Source organism: Stenella coeruleoalba (assembly GCF_951394435.1).
Source record: "Stenella coeruleoalba genome assembly, chromosome: 13".
Taxonomy (NCBI): Eukaryota; Metazoa; Chordata; class Mammalia; order Artiodactyla; family Delphinidae; genus Stenella; species Stenella coeruleoalba.
In genome coordinates this window covers 43,685,378-43,707,396 of record NC_137159.1, presented here as the reverse complement: position 1 = coordinate 43,707,396, position 22,019 = coordinate 43,685,378, and the positions used below count along the sequence as shown (strand labels likewise).

General features: G+C 39.1%; 1 protein-coding gene and 1 long non-coding RNA gene across 5 annotated transcripts in view; one reads left to right on the top strand and one right to left on the bottom strand.

Moving 5' to 3' along the window:
- The window catches only part of LOC307196119, a 433,371-nt gene that overhangs the window by 150,207 nt on the left and 261,145 nt on the right, over positions 1-22,019 (top strand). For all 3 annotated transcript variants that reach the window (XR_013831041.1, XR_013831042.1, XR_013831043.1), the window contains exon 3: positions 3,817-3,929. This is a non-coding gene — a long non-coding RNA (uncharacterized lncRNA). The remainder of the gene's footprint in view (positions 1-3,816; positions 3,930-22,019) is intronic.
- The window catches only part of EFEMP1 (EGF containing fibulin extracellular matrix protein 1), a 69,058-nt gene continuing 63,663 nt past the window's right edge, over positions 16,625-22,019 (bottom strand). Inside the window, exon 11 of one of the 2 annotated variants that reach the window (XM_079940857.1) lies at positions 16,625-18,092. In XM_079940857.1, the coding sequence (XP_079796983.1) occupies positions 17,931-18,092 (162 nt within the window). In that variant the 3' untranslated portion in view covers positions 16,625-17,930. The remainder of the gene's footprint in view (positions 18,093-22,019) is intronic. The other variant, XM_079940856.1, reaches the window with a different exon arrangement.

Below are 22,019 nucleotides of genomic sequence, written 5' to 3'. Positions count from 1 at the left end.
AGAATTCTCTTTTCCTTTGGGTTTCGATCAGTGTTTGAAAAGGGAATCATTGAAATATAGGTCTGAGAGGGCATGACAAGGCAAGCCATCACCTCACAATGAGGGCTCAGCAAGCTGTTTTCCATTCAGAGCTGTCTCTCCTCTCTGTCAGCTCTTTTGAAGCACCCATAAAACAAAATAGGCTCATTAACTATGAAGGGGTAAGTGAAGTTGGCAGTTACACCTATTCAAATAGGTTTTCCTTTTTAGATGTTTGCCCTCCAGAAAAAAGAACAGTCAGAAGATGAATGCCTCCATATCAGTGGCTGCTCATGGCCTCCCTTTTGGGGTGAGTGTTGTCAGTCAGTGTCTGGAGGATGTGGGCATTTTGCTCCAGATCTAATTCTAAACTGGTCCATTAGGTTAATGTCTTGGTGAAATGGCAGGATGGCCTTGTCACCATCATTTCATTCAATAAGTTTGCATATAAGGATAAAGACTGAGTGTCTGGTGTTCCTTTTTTAAACAGTCAAGGGCAATTCTTCATGACTCTTCTCACGAGGACACAGACTTGTCTTAGTTGTGCCATCTTGCTGAGAAGGACAAGCAATAGTTCTGGTCTGTGGACCAACTCTTCCCATCCATGGATTCTCTTCTTTCATGGAGCTTTCACTGCAAATTTGGCTCCTTTTCTGAACCTACAGCATCCACATTTTAATGAGCTGAGAGAGATGCCAAGATACATAAGAGATGGTTTTAACCCTCGAAATCTTAGTCAGTAAATGAGGTAACATGTGACGATGTTCAATAAATCACCATGCAAATGTGAGGCAATTTGAGACGATCCTTGAAAGAAAGATGGGAAATGTTTCTATGGTTTCTGGTTGTGGAATAGTTTGAGCAAAACCACAGATGTGTTTATAATCAGTGGACAATCTTTTTGGTCCTTATTTTATTTGGCCTGAGCAATATTTAACACTGTTGACCCTTTGCTTTATCTTGAAGGGTTCTCTTGGCTTCATGACACCACACTCCACTGGTTTTCTCCCTGCTTTTCTGACAGCTCTTTTCAACCTCACCCCCAGGTTTCTATGACCATATGTATGCTGATGATGCCTCACCTGTGCCTCTAGCCAGGCTGCTCTCTTGAAGGTCAAACCTATATACCTCTCTTCTGTTGACACCCGCATATCCAACTCTTACTTAAATACCTTGAGTCCAGCATGACCAAAACTGAACTCCTTTTCTTTCTCCCCAGTTATGCATCTTCCTCAGTGTTGCCTATCTCAATGAATAATGTACGTCTAGTTATTCAAGTTGGAAACATGGTTTAATCTTTGACTCCTCCCTTCCCAACACCCTCCATATGATAAATCATCATGCCCTTTATATTATAGTTTCTTAATATCTCCTGAATCTGTCCAGGTCTCTCTGTCTCCATTGTTACCTCCTTGGGTCAGCTTTCCATCATCTTTTGCTTGGATGACTATAGTAGCCGTCTGCCTTCAAGCTTTCCTCCAGCTAATTCTTTCTCTACATTGCAGGCAGAGGAGTCTTTCTAAAGTACAAATGCCATCATGCTTTTTCTTACCTTAAAGCCTCCTAATAGCTCCCCTTTGCCCTAAGGCAAAGTGTCTACATCCTTAAGTAAGGCTGCTTGCGTTTCTTGTTCTGGCCCTGCTGGCCTTTCTTGCCTCATCTCTTGCCACCACCACTCAGGCTCCCTGAGCGTCAGCCATTTTGAAGTGCTCTTGCAGTTTACAGACTCCCGAGGTGAGTTTTCCCATCTCCAGGACTTTGTGCACACAGTTCCCAGCTAGCACGCTCTTCTCCCTTGCTCTGCCTCTGGACTCAGCTGGGAAATCACTGTTCATACTGTATTCTAATGGCTTGTTTACTTGTCTATATCCCTTTAGGTTGGTCAATACCTCTTATAGAGCCTGGAACATTTCAGATATTCAGTAGATACTTTGTGGATGAATGAGTTAGTGATAACACATGGAGTGTCTTTAAGGATGGCAGATTCCCCCAGTCTGACTGGAATGTAGGCTATATGAAGGACAGGAGTGAAAGATATGAAAGGGGTTTGGGTGTCTTAGGTTGGGTTCCCTGAACACAAATTCTGAGATAAAGATTTCAGTGCAGAAAGTTTATTGGGGAATGCTCTTGGGGCCAACTCCTAAATTAAACTTTACTAGGCCATGGGATTCCATTTAAGGTATTTACACAGAGAAGTCATGTGACCCGGAGCTGTACTTACGAAGATTAATCTGGCTGAGGTGTCTAGATTGGATTAAAAGTGGAGAAATTGGAGACGGAGAGGACAGTGGGAAACTTTTTAAATGGTCCAGGTGAGGAAATAAAGGCCTGAGCAAGGGTGTTGGCAGTGGAAATGGAAAAGGCAGGTGGTTATTTGCAAGAGATATAACAATGCTGGAATCCACAGGCCCTGGTGACTGATTAAATATAGGATGTATGGAAGAAGAAGGAGACTCAAAAGTCTGTTCAAGGTTTTGAGCCTGGCTGAGATGTAAGAATGATGATACAAGTGATGGAAATTTAAGAAGAATATAGTCTTGGTAGTAGATATGTTGAATTTGCAGTAAGGCAGCCACTCAAGGAGAAGTGGCCTATAGGCGGCTGGGCAAGGAGAGATAGGGAGGAGATAATGACATTCTAAGTAGGGGTTGATGGTTTGAGATGGAGCATCGAGGTAGGAATACACATCACATGTCCAGGGGACCATGAGAAGATCAATTTGGCTAGAAGAGAGAATTCATTGAAGGAAATATTGGCTTAAAAAGTTGGAAAATTTTTTGTGGAGGGACTTGAATAACAGGCCAAATAACAGAGGGGTTAGAAGAGTTCAGGAGATTTCTTATAAAATTGCCTTGTTTTCTGAAGTTTGATCCTATCTCCCATATGAATGTGGGTCTCCATAAATCCAAAGAACTAGAACTCTTCGCTTGAAAGACACTCTGTTTTTTACACTGAAGTGGCTCTGAAGCCTGTTGGTCATTGACATTCTTTTTTGTGGAGATTATATGAAGACACATTAAAGGAAAGTCCAGTTTGCATGCATTTCTGAGATTTTTATATTCAGTCTTTGCTTAGCTTTCATGAGGCATGAAAGATCTGTGGCCTAATTGGTCAGCAGGTTTACTGGCTCACCCTGTAAAGTAAATATTGTGTAGCTGCAAGTGGAAAGTCAGTATGTATAATCTAGCTGCCTAGTCACGCCTGCCCAAATGCTGTTGAAAACTTTGACCAAGGGCTATAAAACTGTCAAGAGCTAGGGCCCAAGCTTGCTTCCACACCAAATAGCTCGTTACTGAAGCTATTGGGAAGATAACAGGGCATGTATTTGACTTGCTGGGATTCCTTCTTTGCTACAGAAGCATCTGGCAGAGCTAAATAGCTTTGTGTTACATAATTTTTCATTTCTTGTTTTTTATTTATCATCTAGTTCGATTTATTTGACATCAAAACTTACTCTGCCCTCCTTTAAGCACACTCATAGAATGTAAAGTGTATCTTGATATCAGTGCAGTGACTTGAAAATGGAATCTTCAGATTGGCCCTCAGACCAGTAAAAAAAAAAAACCAAACAAAACCAACATTTCTTTGGTGTTGTTGAGCAGATGTTTGATTTTTACCCCCCTCCAAGGTGATCATGGGCTGCTATGAGACTTCCCCACTGCCATTTAATGACATTCGCAACATCACTTATTTTCTATTTTCTTTGCATAATTTAATCACAGAATATTTAAAACATCTCTTGAGAAAAGGATGAGAATTGCTGCTGAAGGGATTAACCTTTTTTTTTTTTTTGAACAGGAGGAAGTAAATGATATGTACTGAAAGCCCCATGGTTACTTTTGGAATGGTCTACTAGATTTGACCAGTGCTGGAGAGTATTCAGTGGATGATTTGCAGTTACATCTGCTAAGGTAAAGTGGCCTGGGTGTGTTTATAGCTTTCTGCACAGCTAATTGCATGAGCTTTCACTCAACAGACGAAAACATGTCAAATCTTGATAAATTAAAAAAAAAAAAAAAACCTAAGCGTGTTATTAAGCTGCAACTGATATTCAACAGCTCTACATAAATCTCTAAGAAGCAAACGAAGGAGTATTTACTCTTTTATTCATTGTTCAACTTTGCCCAATCGATTTTATGCTTCAGTCCACAGAAATGTTTACTGCACTATAAAGGTTTTTTTATACTTATATTTTATATTTAACAGTGTCATTCAGATGTTTGGTCTAAAGAGGGTACGTTTCAGTGATCCAAAGAATCACATAAGGGCTGTATGTTGTGTTTCCAATTAGAAATCTTAATTGTTTAATGCCTTACTCCATTTAGATCCTTCCTGAATCCAGGCTAATTTTCATGGCTGCCTTAGCTATCCCTAGCATAAACTTTCCATTTACTCCCTATTTACCTCAGCTAGAGATGAAGAAGAGTCATCTTCAGACCTTATGTTGTAATGTTAGGAATGCTGAGAAGACCTCCTTATTTTCCAAATTAACTCTCATAAGTCGTTTTTTTTTATTAGTAATATTCCTTTAACAGGCACCAAAGCCCTTAATGTAATTTACTCACCCATGGTGTCTATTAGCCTCATCCCTGGTAGACAGGATTTGTGGTTTACTGACATGTTTTTAAAAAGAAGCACAGAAAATATCCATGGCCACATAAAATTAGCCACTGACCAGTAATGAGGTGGTTAAGACTATGAGCTTTGGTGTCAAACTGACTTGGGTCATAGACCTGGCTCCACCACTTTCTCCCTGTGTGACTTGGGCAGTTTCTTCTCCAAGACTCAGTCTCTTCATCTTTCAAATGGGATAGAAATGCCCCTGTCATAAAATGAGATAGTATCTGTAAAGCATCTAAAGCATTTAGCATGGTGTGAGGCCACAGTCTATGGCATACAATAGGTGCTCAGGAAATGTTATTGTCATTACTATTTAAATATCTAGGCATTAAAAAATGCCTTTCTTGGAAAAGGGTAACACAGATATGGTAACACTAAGCTATGGTGTTTGTTTGTTAAGATGTTTGTAAACATGCCTTAGATTTTCACCTGAGGCCCTGGGCTAAATTCCATCCTAGGAGATTAATGTGAACTCCCGGCACCTGAATCCTTGCTCCCGACCCTCACTTCTGAATAAACACTTCTGAATAAAAACTGCTCCTGCAGCTTTTGCCTTTTGCATCTACTTGTTTGACATCTGGACCTCTTGCTCTGCTGTTGTGTAGCCCAGGGGTCCATAATCCCCAGGCTGTGGACCAGTACCGAGCCACGGCTTGTTAGGAACGGGGCCGCACAGCAGGAGGTGAGCGGCGGATGAGCTGAGCCAGTGGCTTCATCTGCCCCTCCTCATCGCTTGTGCTACCGCCTGAGCCATCCCCAGCCCCCCACCGGCCTGTGGCAAAACTGGTCCCTGGTGCCAAAAAGGTTGGGGACCGCTGGTGTAGCCAAAGGCCGGCCTTTTCCCCCTGATTCTCTCTTACCAGGACGTTTGGCTTTGTTATGCCTCCTCATCTACCAAAGTCTGATTCTCTGGTCTGAGTTCTTTTTGGCTTTGCCTTACCAGGTCAGCACTGATGGACCCATCCCATAGGCTGCATGTAGGTCACCAAGATGTTGAAGCCCCCAATTAATGGGACTAGTGGGCTCTTACTACTATTGAACAAGCACTCATATGGAAGATTCTTGTAACCCCCTCACAAATTTTAGACTGAACCTTCAGCTTTAATGTCCATTTTTGCTTAGGAAGCTTTAATATGGCTTGGCTATGATTACCTATCATATTTCCAAGATTCCTATGGCTTTTTTGAGTTTGCTTTTAATTTTTTTTAATTGTAAAAAAATTAAATTGCAGATATAGGAAGGTACAGAGAGGAGAATACAGTGTTCTTTTAATCCTATCCCAGAAATAACTATAGTTAATATTTGGTGTCCCTCTTCTTTCCATACATATATTTATGTAATTGAGATAGTACCTCTTACATTGTCCACTTAATACTATATCACAAATATTCCCCATTCCATAAAAATCTCTTTATTAACACTTTAATCACTGCATAATGCCCCACTGTATAGATGTGCCATAGTTTAAACTTAGCCATTCCCCCATTATTATACATTTAAACTGTTTTCATTTGTTTGATTATTAGAAATGACACTAAAATAATCATATTTGTACGTAAACATTTTTCTTATAAATTTAAAACCCATTACTGATACCCTTTTTTTTAATAAAAGAATAGTTTTCTTTCTGCCATCCTTGGACAAGGAGTAAACAACTAGACTGAGACAACTGTAGACATTTAAATATCCATTGAATGAATAAATAGGTATTGAAAAGGTGATTTGCCCTCATTAAAAAATGAATACATACAAGTGTGGAACTAAGTAAAGTGTTCTACTTACCCTTGAACACAAGAAGTATGTTAAAGAGAAGGGATATAGAGAAAAATAAGTGAAACTAAAAAATAATCAAGGAGCTAGAAAACTGTTCTCTGCTCCAGTGGAACACTTCCATTGCCATACTAAAGAGTATACAGTTGACCTTTGAACCACATGGGTTTGAACTGCATGGGTCTATTTATATGCAAATTTTTTTAGTAGTAAATAAAATAGTACTACACAATCCGCAGTTGCTTGAATCAATAGATGTGGAACCTAAGATATGGAGTATAAGGTGGGCTGGATGGATTTTTGAGTGGGCAGAGGGTTGGTACCCCTAACCCCTGCATTGTTCAGTGATCAACCGTACTCACTTTCTAGCTTCTCCATTGATGCAGAGACTGCTAGCTAGTAACCAAACTCCTTTGCTCTTCTTTTTGAATACACAGCTAGACTCTATTTCCCAGCCTTCCTCACAAGTGTGGCCAAAGGGATATAGCAGAGCGATGTAAGCCACTTCCAGTCCTGCCCCATAAAATGTTCTCACTTTCAACCTGCCATTGATCCACCTCTTGATGTAGATGAGCACAGGGACCTTGGAAGCCATCAGTTGCAGGGAGTAGAGGTCCCAAATAGAAGAAACTCGGTTCCTGAATCTCTGCTTGGAAACAATTGTCTGCCTATTGGGTTACCAGAAACTTAGGCTCATTCCTGACATGTCCTTCTCCCTTATTATCCGTATGCAACCTGTCATTAAGTCCTTTGTCTCCTATGTATATTGAATCTGTTCATTTCTCTTCGTGCTCTCCACCAATACTTTTGTCCAAGTTAGCATATCATCTTTTCCTGGGCTGCTTGCATAGTCTTCTAACCTGCATCCATTCTGACCCCCTTCCAGTCTATCTCAAGGTAAAAGGGTGTTTTACCAAAGTGCAAATATGATGACATTATTTACCTGCTTAAAATATTTAAATAGTTTTCAATTTCTCTAAGAATAAAGACAAATTCTTCAGTGGTACCCTGTCTAGCTTTATCTCCTATCAGGCCACCTCTTACATTTTCAGCTTCACCTACACTGGCATTCCAGTCCCTTGTATTCCATCCCACAAAATACTTCTTCCCTCCGAAGGGCCTTTGTGTATGTAGATCCTTTTCGGAATGCTCTTCCCTCCCTTTTTTTTTTTTTTCTTGCGGTACGCGGGCCTCTCGCTGTTGCGGCCTCTCCCTTGCGGAGCACAGGCCCCGGACGCGAAGGCTCAGCGGCCATGGCTCACGGGCCCAGCCGCTCCGCGGCATGTGGGATCCCCCCGGACCGGGGCACGAACCTGTGTCCCCTGCATCGGCAGGCGGACTCTCAACCACCGCGCCACCAGGGAAGCCCTTCCCTCCCTTTTTATTCAGTTACCTCCTACTCATCTTCAAGAGCTCATCTCTAGAGACATTTTTCAAGGGATGCCATGGTAGGTCATTTGATTTCCTCCTATTATAGGCTCTTGGAGCACCACCTGCCTTTTTGGTAGCTTCTGTCATAATTGCAATTTTACATTTGTTTGTGGGATTATTTAATTAATTTGTTTCCCCCAATAAACTAAGTTCATTAAATGCAGGAAGGGTGTATAAACAGCCATCATATCCATGCTTGTGGAAAGAATAAAATAAGGAGAGAAGTAAAGAAAGAAAGAAAGTTTGGGGAAATGAAAAAACTGATGGATGGAGTGAGATTTGTTACCACATTGTTTAGTATTAGGAGTCAGGATCTTGTTAAGTTAGGAACTACAAGATTTATGAGGTTTCTTGACATGTCCCTTGTTGTGTTTTACTTCCTTATCTTTGTGTGTAAATTCCCCTCTGCTGGAATACCCTTTTTTTTACTGGGACAAACCCTATTCCACCTTTAAGATCAGCCCAGCCTTCTCTGATATCTCCCAGGCAGGGTTAAATGCTCTCAGCTGTGCTCCTCTTAGAACATATTAAGGCTCTAGAGACAGATGGGTCTTGTTTCCAGTCGTGGTCCTGCCCCTGCTTGATATTTGACCCTAAGCAAGTCATTGAATCTGCTTCTTCACCAGTAAAATGGAGCTAAAAATTCCTTCTTCATTGGATGAATATGAGGAATGAGATAATGGACTGAAAGCACCTCAATAAATATAGGTGCTCAATAAATAGTGACTACTTAAAACAAATTGAACCCAAATTTATTGTGTTTAATTTTCTAATCATATTGTAAGTTCTTTGAGGCCAGGGATTATGTCATATTTACCTTTGCTCCCTTAGTACTTAGCACAGTGCCCTGTGCATAGTGGATTCCCAGTGAATGTTTAATGGCTAATCACCAGATTAGGAAATAAAGGCAGATAATTGCTGCTAAGAGACAAACAGGGGGAACAGAATGTTGAATCACTACAAGAACACATCTAATAGAGGCCAGAGGTTGAAATATACTTTTGAACTTTTGAGCTTGAGTCAGAAATTAGCAACTCTTAAATACACAATTGTTATTAACAAGTTTAATTGATGCCTGTACATTGTGGTGTTAAGTTTGAAATAAAGGGTCATCTCCTATGCCTTTTTTCCCTGCCTATTCAAATATTCCAAGGCCCAGATTAAATGTCCTTGTCTAATTTCACAAAAGCCCCATATATGCAAGGCACAGGGTGACTTCATGCAATTAGGGATGTATCCAGGTTTTGAGCAAAACTTATATATATTTAGAAGCTCACTTTAAGGGAAAGAATACAAAATTATAAATGCAAAATTAGACACAAAAGTGAATTCTTATTTAGAATAGCAAAAGAAATCACAAATAAATCACAAATTTTAAAAGCTGACAGCAAATATCACAGTCTGGGAAAATAATATTTTTTATTAATTAGCTGCCAGGAACTCCTTTGTAATAATTTTTCCCCTACATTTTTTGGGAAGCATGCTGTTTGATTGCCTATGGCAATAATTTTGTAACATCATTTCTTTTTTATTAATTTTTATTTTATATTAGAGTATAGTTGATTAACAATGTTGTGTTAGTTTCAGGTGAATGGCAAAGTGATTCAGTTATACGTATACATGTATTTATTCTTTTTCAAGTTCTTTTCCCATTTAGGTTATTATAGAGTATTGAGCAGAGTTCCCTGTGCTATACAGTAGGTCCTTTCTTACAGAGACAATAGAAAGATAACTCTATCTTCTAGAATGGTTGAGAAAAAATGTTAAATTGACAGTTTACAGAAAGGCTTCTTTGGTTTCACAAGCCATTTTGGCAATGATATACAAATTTTTAGAATTGTTGTCAAATTTGGGAAACCTCTATCAAGTTTTTATCACATAAGATATTACAACTCTAAATCACTCTAAGTTTTCTCGTGCAGGGACTAATGCTAAACACCCTTTGAAATGGCCACACTAACTAGTGAGTTGACAGTGCCCTTGTTGTGGTAGTAAAATTACAATTTTATGTTTTCTTTACTGGTGTTAGTGTTCATATCAAAGTAGCAGGACACTTAAATTCCTTCCCAGTGTGTTCACATGATTCATTCCTTTTCGTTAATTTGATCAACACAAGAGTCTATTCATTACTTCTATTTGAAATGTATTTCTTCGTCTCAATTAATTACAGTTTTTGGTATTATCTGAAACAGAGTTTTGGGGGTTATAATTCACTTCTCATTGTCAGAATAATTTCTAGTGAGTTCTTATAGAAATATATGAAAAATATTTTCATGGTATGGTGCATTTATAATTGCCTATGCTACATAATTAAATATATTCTTGAAAAGGCATTGAATAAAAACCAAATCCTCTGCTTTTCATTTTACACCTCTGGTGATTGGGAGAATATTCCATAGATTAGCTTCTGGCTCTGCATATTTCAAGACTTGCTTTTCTTCTACTACCTACTCTGGTGCTGGATACTGTAGGATACATTAAATTGTGATAGGACCCCTGGCCTTGAAACTCAGTGCATGCTGTCAGGTAAAATCAACACAGAAGGTGGTAGGAATATTTTTAGAAGCTATTCCTACACCAGACAGGAACTGGAATTAAACATACATAGAAGTGACTGTGAACTATATAGGTATATTCCACTAAGGCCAAATTAAATGTACCCTCCTAACTCAATTTCCTGGGCTGGATTCCCAAAAATCCTTGTGACCGTCCCAGTGCTACCTAACATGAGGAGAAGTGTGAAGGGTGGAACCTAAGAGGAAAGATCAATACTAACCCATCCAGCTAAAATGTATTACTTTTTCAAATTTTACAAAAATAATATGACACTGTGAACACATTGTAGGGTCCCTTCAGGGCCTTGGAAAGGACTGGTGCAAGGCAAGGGCCTTGAAGTTTTAGCTTCACTAGGTTCCTTGAAAATTCATCTTTGAAGGGCAACCAATTTTATATAATACTCTGTAGTTGGACTTGTGATGTGCTCTGGAATTAGATAGGCTCATGGTGTTAAGTATACAATACCACTTTATGTAATGTCTTATGTGTCTTTGCATCGAATGGACATGTTTGGTGCCTGATTTGCTAAGTGAGTGATACACAGAGGAGAACACTAGAGTTTTCTCTACAGAAAGGAAGAGAGGGGAAAAAAAAGGTAGAGCCAACAGAAAAAGGTTAAGGAAAGACTCATGAGGTATGAAGCCATCAGGCCAGTTACATGTGCTTCTGTTGTCAGACTCCAAACAGTGTGGATATTGCTACCCACCAGACATCCCCTCAAGCAACAGAAGCTTACTGGGGGTTGCAGTAGGAGTTTCTAGCTCACTGACAAGCTCCCCTATCAAGCCTCTGTTTCTCTTCTCCTCTGCCTGAGGGCTTTCTCCAGTGCCAGGAAGCTCACCCACCTGCAGGTAGTTATAAGTGGGTGTGGCATTAGTGGCCCAGGAGCCGACCCTCACCACAGGGATGGGAGTTGCAGATAAACAGCCCAGTCTAGGCGGCTTCTGGTGGGATGCTTTTGAGGTGAGTTCCACACTATTTCTCAGAGGATCCCCAAAGATACTAAGTGCTAGTTTGCCCACAGAAGTGACCCACTCATTAACTCACTCATTGATTGGCATCTCTCCCTTCCCTGACTCACTTTCCCTAGTTTCTCACCTGTGCTTCCTAAGTTAACCTGTCAAACTACCAACACTAAGTTCTGTTACAGGGTCTTCTTTTGAGGCAACAGAAACCAGGACACCTGGTTTAAGTCATGTGCAAGTAATTTACCACTTAAAGAAACAATCTAAATATTAAGATACAAAAAGATAGAATACAGTTTTAAAGGAAATAAATAAACAGTTTGGAGCTATGCAACAAAATTATTTATTCGTGTTATATGCATCTGTTTAAAAAGAGTGCTGAGATTTGGATGAAACTAATTTATCTTTCTATGGGAAGATAAAAAAGAACTGAATTATTGCATTCAGGTCTTTAAAATTCTCTTGCGTTTATATTCCAACTCTGGCTTATTAAAGGGGTCTGTGCTCCGTTAACATACACATGCGCTTACAATATAAACAGCTTAACTAGACATCTGTGTTGACTACATATAAATGGCAGTTAACTTTTTGCCTTGTTTCTGTTCAACGATCTTGATATTTCAGTCTGCTGGCCAGATGAAACAAGATTGGTTTTTTGGTACCAGATGTGTCACAGTTTGTGCTTGCCTTTTGCAGGTGCTCCCCCCAGCTGGGAAGATGGAAACTTGCCATCTTTCTGAGATGATGATTCAGGATAGAAATATAAATGTGTTAAAAATAATTCGACATATTAATGGAAGGCTTTGTCCCTTGTGGGCTTCTTATGCGTAACATATGAGCAGACCAGCAGCTGTTCTATATTTTAAAAGAAGAGTTAGAAAGTTAGAAGCATATATGGCTATTCAAAACATAAGCAACTGCTTGCATTGTGGAAACAAGGTTCAACAATAAACTTGTATTTGTGAAGCTTCCTGCCAAATAATAATCCCATTGGGTTGTGTTCAGGTGGTCGTAGGGTATTGAACAATCTTTCTATTTCCATCATTTAGATTCACTAAAACACCTTCCTTGTAGAGGCAGAGTGGTAGAGATGACTACAATTTTTTAGATAAGAATGGGGATTGGTTTGTAGGTGATTTCCACCCTCCAATATTTATATATTTTTAATCACAATAAAAAACCCTAATTTGGGGGGGGAGGTCATTTTAACTTAAACATTTTGAAAGAACCAAAAGCCCCATTGAGGGCTGAGTTGTTAATAAAATGTGGTATCTCTTATCTTATTTCAAGCCTCTAAAGCAAGAATCCTTTAGGAGATGAGGTAATGATATTCATTGTTTGCTCCTTCAGTAATCACCTAATGCATATTAACCAATGTCAAGAATGGCAGTAATCTTTCATTAACCCCTTACCTTTCACTGATCTTATGGAAGGAAGGACTCTTTAAGCCTTTTGGTCTAACTTTTGAACAAGGATAATGCTAGCCCCATTGCATCTTTACTGTTGCTCTCAAAGCTCCCCCATAGAGAGATCTCTGTTTGTATCTTTAGGAATAGGCTTTTTTTTCTTTTAGAAATTGCTATCCTCTCAAGTATCGTAAGGTCTACATGATCGGTCCTTGAATTTCAGTTTCTAGAGTTCAGGAGTATTTTGTGTAACACAATTATTTCCACCTCTCTGGAGTTTTTAAAGAGAACAAATGAGCTAAAGTTTAACAGAGTAAATCAGAATCAAGTTGATATCTGTGCTTTTTCAATCCGACTGCAGTTAACAGCAGTGGTGACAACTAGTCATGGCAACGAGCAAAGCTGGTCCACAATTTGGGGTGGGCGCTGCAGGAAGAAGCCTTGGAAGGAAGGGGATTGCTTGTTGTTGCTGAAATTTGGAGCATGGCCAATGAAAAGAGCCCTAATCTAAGTCATAAGACCTTCATTCAAGGCACAGGGATCTTGCTCAACAAACTGTGACCTTGAGCAAGTCTTAATAACATGGTTTGACCAGGTGGCATCTAAGTTTAGAATCCTATTATTATTAAAAGGAAGCGTATGTAATGGTTGATTTTAAGTTTAGAGGGGATGGAGATTGCAAGCTGTCAAAAAAAAAAGCTATTTATGAGGGAAATTTGGCAGCTGAAGTGAAGGTATTCTCCTTTCTGAGAAGTCTTAAAAACCAAGAGGTCTTTCCTAACTGCTGTCAGAAAACAACACTGTCCAGTCAGAGAGCATGAAGTTTGAGAATCCAGGTATGGGCACTGGAATGGTGAAGTGATGGAAATGACTAGTTCAGTCCTCATTATTGAGGCTTACTGAGTAGGAACATGTGAATTTCCTGGAAGCATGTTTGGAAGTGGAGGAACCCATGGCTGGACTTTTTTTTGCTAGTGAAACAATGTAAAATGACTTTCAGTTTAACATGAGAAATAATACTTCAGTTAGAATCAGTGGAAAGGAGTAAAACATGCACGATTTAACAGTGAATAGTAAAAATATTTATTTTGAATTGTAATTCAAAAAATTTATAGCTAAATTGGGTTATTTCTCATGTCCTTGTCCCCAATAGCGAACCCTCATTTTGAAGACCTGTTTTGGGGTAGGAACTATAGTTTTCTTTTTCACCAATGCCCAGTGCTTCCCAACAGCCACTACATACAAAAATACTCAAATGCTTTAAAAAGTTTGGCAAATAGAGTCACCTTTTCTCTTAGTACAGCTCTGGCATAGGGAATAGGTACAGTTTTTAAAGCTGGAAAAACACCTTGTTTCAATATCCCAGTTTTATGGATAAAGAAACCAAGGTCCCAAAAAGCTAAGTCTCACAGCTAGTTAAGGTTAGAACTGAGACTAGAACCCTGGTTCTTCTATGCTTCATCAGGCTGTTAGATGTTGGAAGAAATTACCATAGAAGTTGCTCAATGAAGTTTGCTGCTGAATAATTATGATTCTGATGATGAATTATTTTCATAATTCTCATCTATGGGAGCTGGTTTACATCAGTGATTCTCATGGAGGAGGGGAGGAGGGAGTCATGTGTAGTTTGAAAACAAAGCACAGCTTTGTCTTACTGCTTTGGTTTGTTTTCAGTGATGATATTTACTTTATTTTGAATTTCAAATTACATTTAAAGAGCGCATGAGATTTTTATGTTTACTGAGGACAGTTGTACCTGTAAAGGAACTCATGTGTTAGCTTTTCAAAGTTCTTTCGAGGACTTTGCTTCTGTGAATGAAAAATGATTTTTCACTTGCTGTTCATTTTAGTTAAAAATGAAATTAAAAATGGGTGATTTAGGCTGTAAAATTAGTAGCTGAATAGTCTAGGAATCTATATGTCTAGGATAGACATGTAACAGTCTAATAGTCTAATAATAGTCTAATAATGTCTAATAGTCTAGGATTATATTCCTAATCTATGAATAGTCTAGGAATTAGTAGATGAATAGTCAGATAAAACGAAATTGCAGGTGGAAACAACCTATCAACTATAGTCTATCCACTGATGAATGGATAAACAAATGTGGTATATTTATACAATGGAATATTATTCAGTCATAAAAAGGAATGAAGTCTGGTACATGCTACAACATGGCTGAATTTTGAAGACATTATATTAAGTGAAAGAAGCCAGAAACAAAAGGCCACTTACTGTATTATTCTAGTTGTATGAAGCGTCTAGAACAGGCAAATTCATAAAGACAGAAAGTAGATTAGTGGTAACACCAGAACTTGTGGGAGGGGGGAATGAGGAGTGACTGCTAATGGGTATGGGATTTATTTTTGAGTGACGAAAATGTTATGGAACTAGATATTAGTGATATTTGCATAACATTGCAATCTGATTTGTACACTTTAAAATGGTCAATTTTTTTTTCTTTTTTTTTCTGGTACGCGGGCCTCTCACTGTTGTGGCCTCTCCCGTTGCGGAGCACAGGCTCCGGACGCGCAGGCTCAGCGGCCATGGCTCACGGGCCCAGCCTCTCCGCGGCATGTGGGATCCTCCCGGACCGGGGCATGAACCCGTGTCCCCTACATCGGCAGGCGGACTCCCAACCACCGCGCCACCAGGGCAGCCCTAAAATGGTCAATTTTATGTGTATTTTACAATTAAAAAAAGAAAAGGGATTGCATCAGTGACACTAGTTTATCAACCCTTTTCATGTCTTTATGATTTGTGAATAGGACTAAGCTTTGGGATGAAAGGGAAACCATCTTTTTTGCAGTTAATGACTTCTGTAGGTCCAAAAATATATATAAAATATATTATTATTTTATCATAGATTATATTTAAATTATATAAATTATAATATATAAATTATTTATAGAATATATTATTATAGAAGTATATATAATCTATATGTAATCTATGTTTCTTAATATATAGATTATATATACTTCTATAATTATATATATGTTTAGAGGTGGGGGTGGAGGGTTAGGACTTATGCATAAATATTTCATAGAGATTCCTGTTTCTCCTACAATCCTCTGTGGAGGTACAGATAAGACTCTGCCTTCTTGCTTAAGAGTAAAAAATCTGTTGTAAGGTCTTAGGCATTTTTTTTTTACTCTTATCTTTCCCAGCTCTGACTTGAAAACTGTGTCTATATGTAGGAAAATCAGTATATTGATTAAGAATGGAAAAGTTTAGATCAAACCTGAATTTACATGGACTATAAGTAATCATGTGGACAGGGTGACAACATACGCAACAGTCCCGCTGTGTTGTGGCTGGTTGTTTACTCTGCTTCCTTGTCTGACTCCTGGTTACACCTGTTCTCTCATCACTGTTCCAATGCCCCTGTATCCTTTAAAAGCCCATCCCGTGCCCTATTCACATAAGAAATTTATGTTTTGTTCCTTGGTCTCTTGGTGAACTTTCTTTTTGACAATTACTGCACATTTTGTCAACTCTTTGAGGAACATTTGTTTCTGTGGCAAGGTTATCTGGTTATTCATATGTGCTTTGAAATTGGATGTAAGAGAAAAATTGACTGCATATATTTTTGTGGAATGATTTTAACTGTCTTTTGTTTCCTCAACTTTAGATTTTTCTTTTTAAAGAAGCAAATAGTTGTTTTTGCTCTGGCAGCTACAGATAATATTTTTCCTGGACACAAAAATTATATTGGCTGTTATTAGCTACACAGAAAAAAACCTCTAAAAGAATACTTATTTTTATTTAAAAATATAATACATCAAAGTGAAGCAGTTACATTTTAAACAAACAAGAAGGTATAAAATGTTTTCATAGAGTTAGGAGGGAGGGTAATTTGACTTAGTTCATTGTCAATCTGGGTGCCAAGAATAAGAACCATCACCATTTCTTTACTCTGTGAGCAACAAATATAAAGATGAGAAATTTTAGTTATACGTTAGTGAAGTTTTAGGGTTTTAATTTTATTAAGAAATCAAAACTTTTTCAGAAAAATAACTTTTCTTCATTTTGCTACACATCTTGTGGAAGTCCTGAATTCAGGAATGTTATTACATTTATTGAGTGTTACGGACTGAATGTTTGTGTTCTCCCAAAATTCATATGTTGAAGTCCTAACTCCCAATGTGATAGTATTAGAACCTGAGGCCTTGGGGGAGTACTTAGGTCATGAGGGTGGAGCCCTCATGAATGGGATTAGTTCTCTTGCTCTCTTTCTGCCATGTGAGGATATGAGTCTGCAACCTAGAAGAGAGTTCTCACCAGAACCTGACCATGCTGGCAACCTGATCTTGGATTTCCACCCTCCAGACTGTGAGAAATAAATTTCTGTTGTTTATAAGCCACCCAGTCTATAATATTTTGTTATAGCAATTCAAACTGACTAGTACACCGAGTTTGCTTCTTCAGGTCAACTCCAAAGTGGTTTAGAAAGAATTTGTTTCTCACCTCCTCCCCATAGATTTCTCAATATAATGATTTTCTAGGGGATATCTTATTCATTTGGGGAATTTTGATTACTGTGCTTTTTTACATTCATAACAAAAATTTCTGACAAAATTTAAAATATCTTATAGAAACCACTATACTATGTGATAATGATTTACTACTATGTAATAAACAACTACATTTAGACTGATCATGAAAATAAAAACCAACACAAGTATGATAGATCCTCATTTTCTAAAGAAATATATCTTTATTGGCTTTTTCCATTTTCTTACAAGCAGTTAAAAAACTCATTCTTGAACTTGCATGCTGTTCAATGTTATGATGGCTGCCTCCTTACGAGACTATCAGTGGAGCTATAGTAAGTTTCCTTAAGCACCACAGAAGACAATCATTGCTTGGTCCCACTTTTACAGAAAAGAATCCAAGTTTCACCGGAAAGAGTATGCTTAGCTCTCTTGAAGAAGACCAGTTTAGTGGATTAATGTCTAATTTACATACAATAATAAAGACAAACTTTGAATCTTTACAGATTAAATGCCCACTTTATACCATGGTGTAATTGTTTGAATTATTGGTGAGTGTACAGTATATAGATGTAGATGTACTAGATATGTCTATAAATAAAATAGTGCTTTAAGATAACAATATTCTTTGGCTGATTTAAATGCCTATAGTGGACTCTTTTAAAAGACTAAAATGAAAATGGTCCCACTATTATTGTCAGTCTTAACACTGAGCTGGTGCGGAAGGTTCCCATACTGTTGACTGTCAGCATCTCCAGGTCCACTATATATTCTCTTGGTCCTGATAGCGACTTCACCAGCACAAGCATTGCACTTACAGGACTTGTTTGCTAAAATAAAAGAAAAAAGAGGGAGTGAGAGAATAATTTTTCTTGTATTGCAGTTTCTATTATTTGTGAGTACACTTCCTATAAGAATTAGGGGAAGAATTTTTTTAAATTAATTAATTTATTTATTTATTTTTGGCTGCGTTGGGTCTTCATTGCTGCGTGTGGGCTTTCTCTAGCTGTGGCGAGTGGGGGCTACTCTTTCATTGCCGTGCACAGGCTTCTCATTGCAGTGGCTTCTCTTGTTGCGAAGCATGGGCTCTAGGTGTGTGGGCTTCAGTAGTTGTGGCACGCGGGCTCAGTAGTTGTGGCTCACGGCCTCTAGAGCGCAGGCTCAGTAGTTGTGGTGCACAGGCTTAACTGCTCCGCAGCATGCGGGATCTTCCGGGACCGGGGCTCCAACCCATGTCCCCTGCATTGGCAGGCGGATTCTTAACCACTGTGCCACCAGGGAAGCCCAAGTGAAGAATTTTGAGGTAGGATTAAAGTCATTACTTAGTCCCTTCTTGGTTCTAATCCTTCTGGATCTTATCCCTTATCCACACATAGTCATTAGTTCCAGATACAGGGACCTGCTTTCTTTTGATAGTTCTTTGTTTTCTACTCATCCCTCTCTGTTAATGTTTCTCTTCACTTTTATTGAGTAGTTCTAGCCTTTATAGAGACTGGAGTTCATGTGAGAATCTGATAATTTTTTGAACTGATAAACAAATTTGTCATCTTTCACTTCTCAACATTGTGGATATGTCTACATTCTAGTAGGTGAAGAGGCATGTAAGTAGTTAATTTCAATAGAATATGGCAAATGCTAAGATATACAGGGATATGCAGGGTATATATGAAGATACACAGAGGTGTGTATTCACAGAGAAAAACAGAGGGACCCTGAAGCATTGAGGGAAGGCCTTTGAATGCCTGAGGACAGTCACCCAGAATAAGTGGGAGTTTTGTAAAGAAGGATGTTCTGGAGAACTGGATGCAATTTCACTTTGATGAACAATATGATGGGTGCTGGAGAGCGCAGGGAGATGAGTTTGGACAGGCAGGCAGGTAGATGTGTGAATCTGAATGCCAAGAGGAGAGCAGGGATAGAAACAGTGAATTAGGATTTAGCAGTCACGTCAACAGGTGGACATTAAACCAAGGAAGAGAACGTATATGTGATAAGACTGGGTCTGTGAGAGGCCAACATTTAAGGAATGGGCAGAAGAGAAGCTATTGAAGGAAGCTGAGAAGAAATAGATAATTAAGTGGTAAACAGATGAATGGCAAGCAGTGTTCAATACAGCAGGGGAGGATGAGGGTGACTGGAACTGAAAAATGCCTCTGAATATAGCAGTGCGGATGCTGTTGGTGGCTTTTTTCCAGAGCAATTTCAGTAGGGTAGTGGGAATAGAAGACAGAAGTGTAACTAGGAAATAAGAAAATAGAGACTGTGATTGCAGACTGTGCTTTAAGAACCTTGGCTAGGAAGGGAGAAGGGAGAGAGGAGGCAACATCTAGAGGGAAAACAAGTTAAATATGTAGGAGGTATATTAGAGTTTGATAGAACAAGGTTCCGGAGGAAATGGAGTGAAGAATACAGGTGGTGGGTTGGCCTTGATTGATAGAAGTGAAACCTTGTCTTTGGAAAATTTAAAGGAGAAGGTTAGAAGGGGAACACATGGACTTAAGTTTGCAAGGGATGGGATGGGAAGTTCAAGTAATTTATGCCTGTTGGTTTCAGTGGTTTCAGAAGAGTAGGAGATGAGGTCACCTACTGAAAATGAAGGGTATAAGAACTTAAAGAATATGGGGACATTTGCGATCAGTGGCTGAAGAGAAGAAATAAAAGAAAGTAATAGGATTGTTGAGGACACATCTGAAGTTGGAGATTTATAGTATTACCAATCTGTGCTGACAAGATGGGTGTGAAAATAGATGTGGATTACGTAATTGATCTAGAGTTGTTGGACAGGGAATTGAGGTGTTGGTGACAGAGTAGTTCAAGGGTCCACCAAGAAGTTGATGGAGTGGAAGAAAATGGTGGGTGAGGGGTCAGAGGATTAGTATCACTGTGAGGGTGAAGAGCAGATAGAGTGGGAGTGAGGGCATGAAAAAGAGGAAAGAGAATCAGTCACTGAGGGGGTCACCTGAGACTAAGATGATGATGTGGAACTGTTCTGCATGATAACAAAGTCCAGCATGTGGCCATGGGGTGGTGGCAGAGTGACATGAAGCTGAAGGTCATGGGAGATGAGATGGCCAGAGAACTGTAGGCTGAGGTAATGGATGACTATAATAGTGCCCAGATCTGAGTGATCTCACCTACTTCCTACATACTCTGCCTGAGTGATCTCATCCATAGCCATGGCTTCAATTATCACATATCTGCCAGTGACTTAAAAGTCTATATTATGAATTCCAAGCCCACGTATCCAATTCTCTACTCATCTTTACTTGGATGTCTCATGGTGACCAGGACTCAGTATGTCCAAACTGAACTCCTCACCTTCCTCTCTCCACTGGCTCCTTCTTCCTTATCTCAGTAAATGGTACCACCATTTACTGTTGCTCAAGACAGAAACTTGGAGGTTATCCTTGACGCTTCCTTCTCCTCCACTTCCCCATAGCAAATGGGTTACCAAGCCATGTCCTTCTTCCTATATCTTCATAAATCTGTCCACTTCTTTTGGACTCACTGGCTACCACACTAGTCCCCCATCTTTTGAGCTACTGATTGGTCTCTCCATTTCCATTCTTGCTCCACTCCAATCCAGGCTCTACAGTGCAGCCAGGTATCTTTTTTAACATGAGACTCTGATAGCAACTCCTCTACTTGAAACCCTTAGTATGGTCTGTCAGGCATTGTGTGATCTAGGCCCTGCTCATCTCTCCAGGTCCCTCTCAAGCCACTCTGCCTGTAGCACCTGGAGTTCCAGATCAACTTGTCTGCTTTTTATTCCTTCCATTTGCTAGTCTTTTGTTGCTAGTCTTCAGCTTAAATCTACTTCTTCTAGGAATCTCCCAGACCACTGCTGCCTTGGTTAGGGGTTAACTTGTGGTGTACTCATGAACAATCTGCAGTGCTCAGTTGTAACGCTCAGCATACTTGTGAACACTTGTTTGATGTCTCAACTATAAGCCCCACTGTGGCAGGAATTGGCTTGCTTTTATTCACTGCTATGTCTCTAGAACCTAGCATGGTGCTTGCCTCTTATAGGTAACAGTGATACCTTGAAGATGTTGATTGAATTAATGTATTCATTTAAAAATATTTTTTGAGCACCTGCAATGTGCCAGGTACCATTCATTCTATGTGCTGTGCATACAAGAGTGAACAGACAGGTAATGTCTCTGTTTATTACACTCACACTCTAGTAGGTAGTAGGTGACACAGACAAATAAATACTATGCAAGGTGGTGATAAGGGCTGTGAAGAAAAATAAGTCTCAGTAAGGAAGGATAGATATTGGTCGGTGTGGGTGGAGGATGGTATTCTACCTTTAATTTCATGTATTACTTCTTTCTAATATGTTCCCTTTTCTAGGGAAGAAGATTTTCTCAGTATTGTCCCAAAAGGAATATAAATAAAATCCTATATCCCACAGGTCCTTTCAAGGATAAGGTCCAGCCTCATGTTTCTCAAGAAACATTCTTTGACTATTGCAGCCCACGTTAATTCTTTGATGTCTTGGAGCATGGAGTTAAACACAAATTTGTCCTCTGCTTTTTTCATAGATGTTAACTATGCCACAAAGTAATATTTAAAGCTCTTTGAAGTAAGGAACTGTGTATTACATGCACCTAGCATGAAGCTGAGTATATAATAGGTGCTTAATTAAGGCCTGCTGATGGAGTCTTATGATTAAATGCCCTCTGCGCAAGTGGAATTTCAGTGGAAAAATTTTGTAGGATTTGATACAACTATTTTTTGAATTATGTGATAAT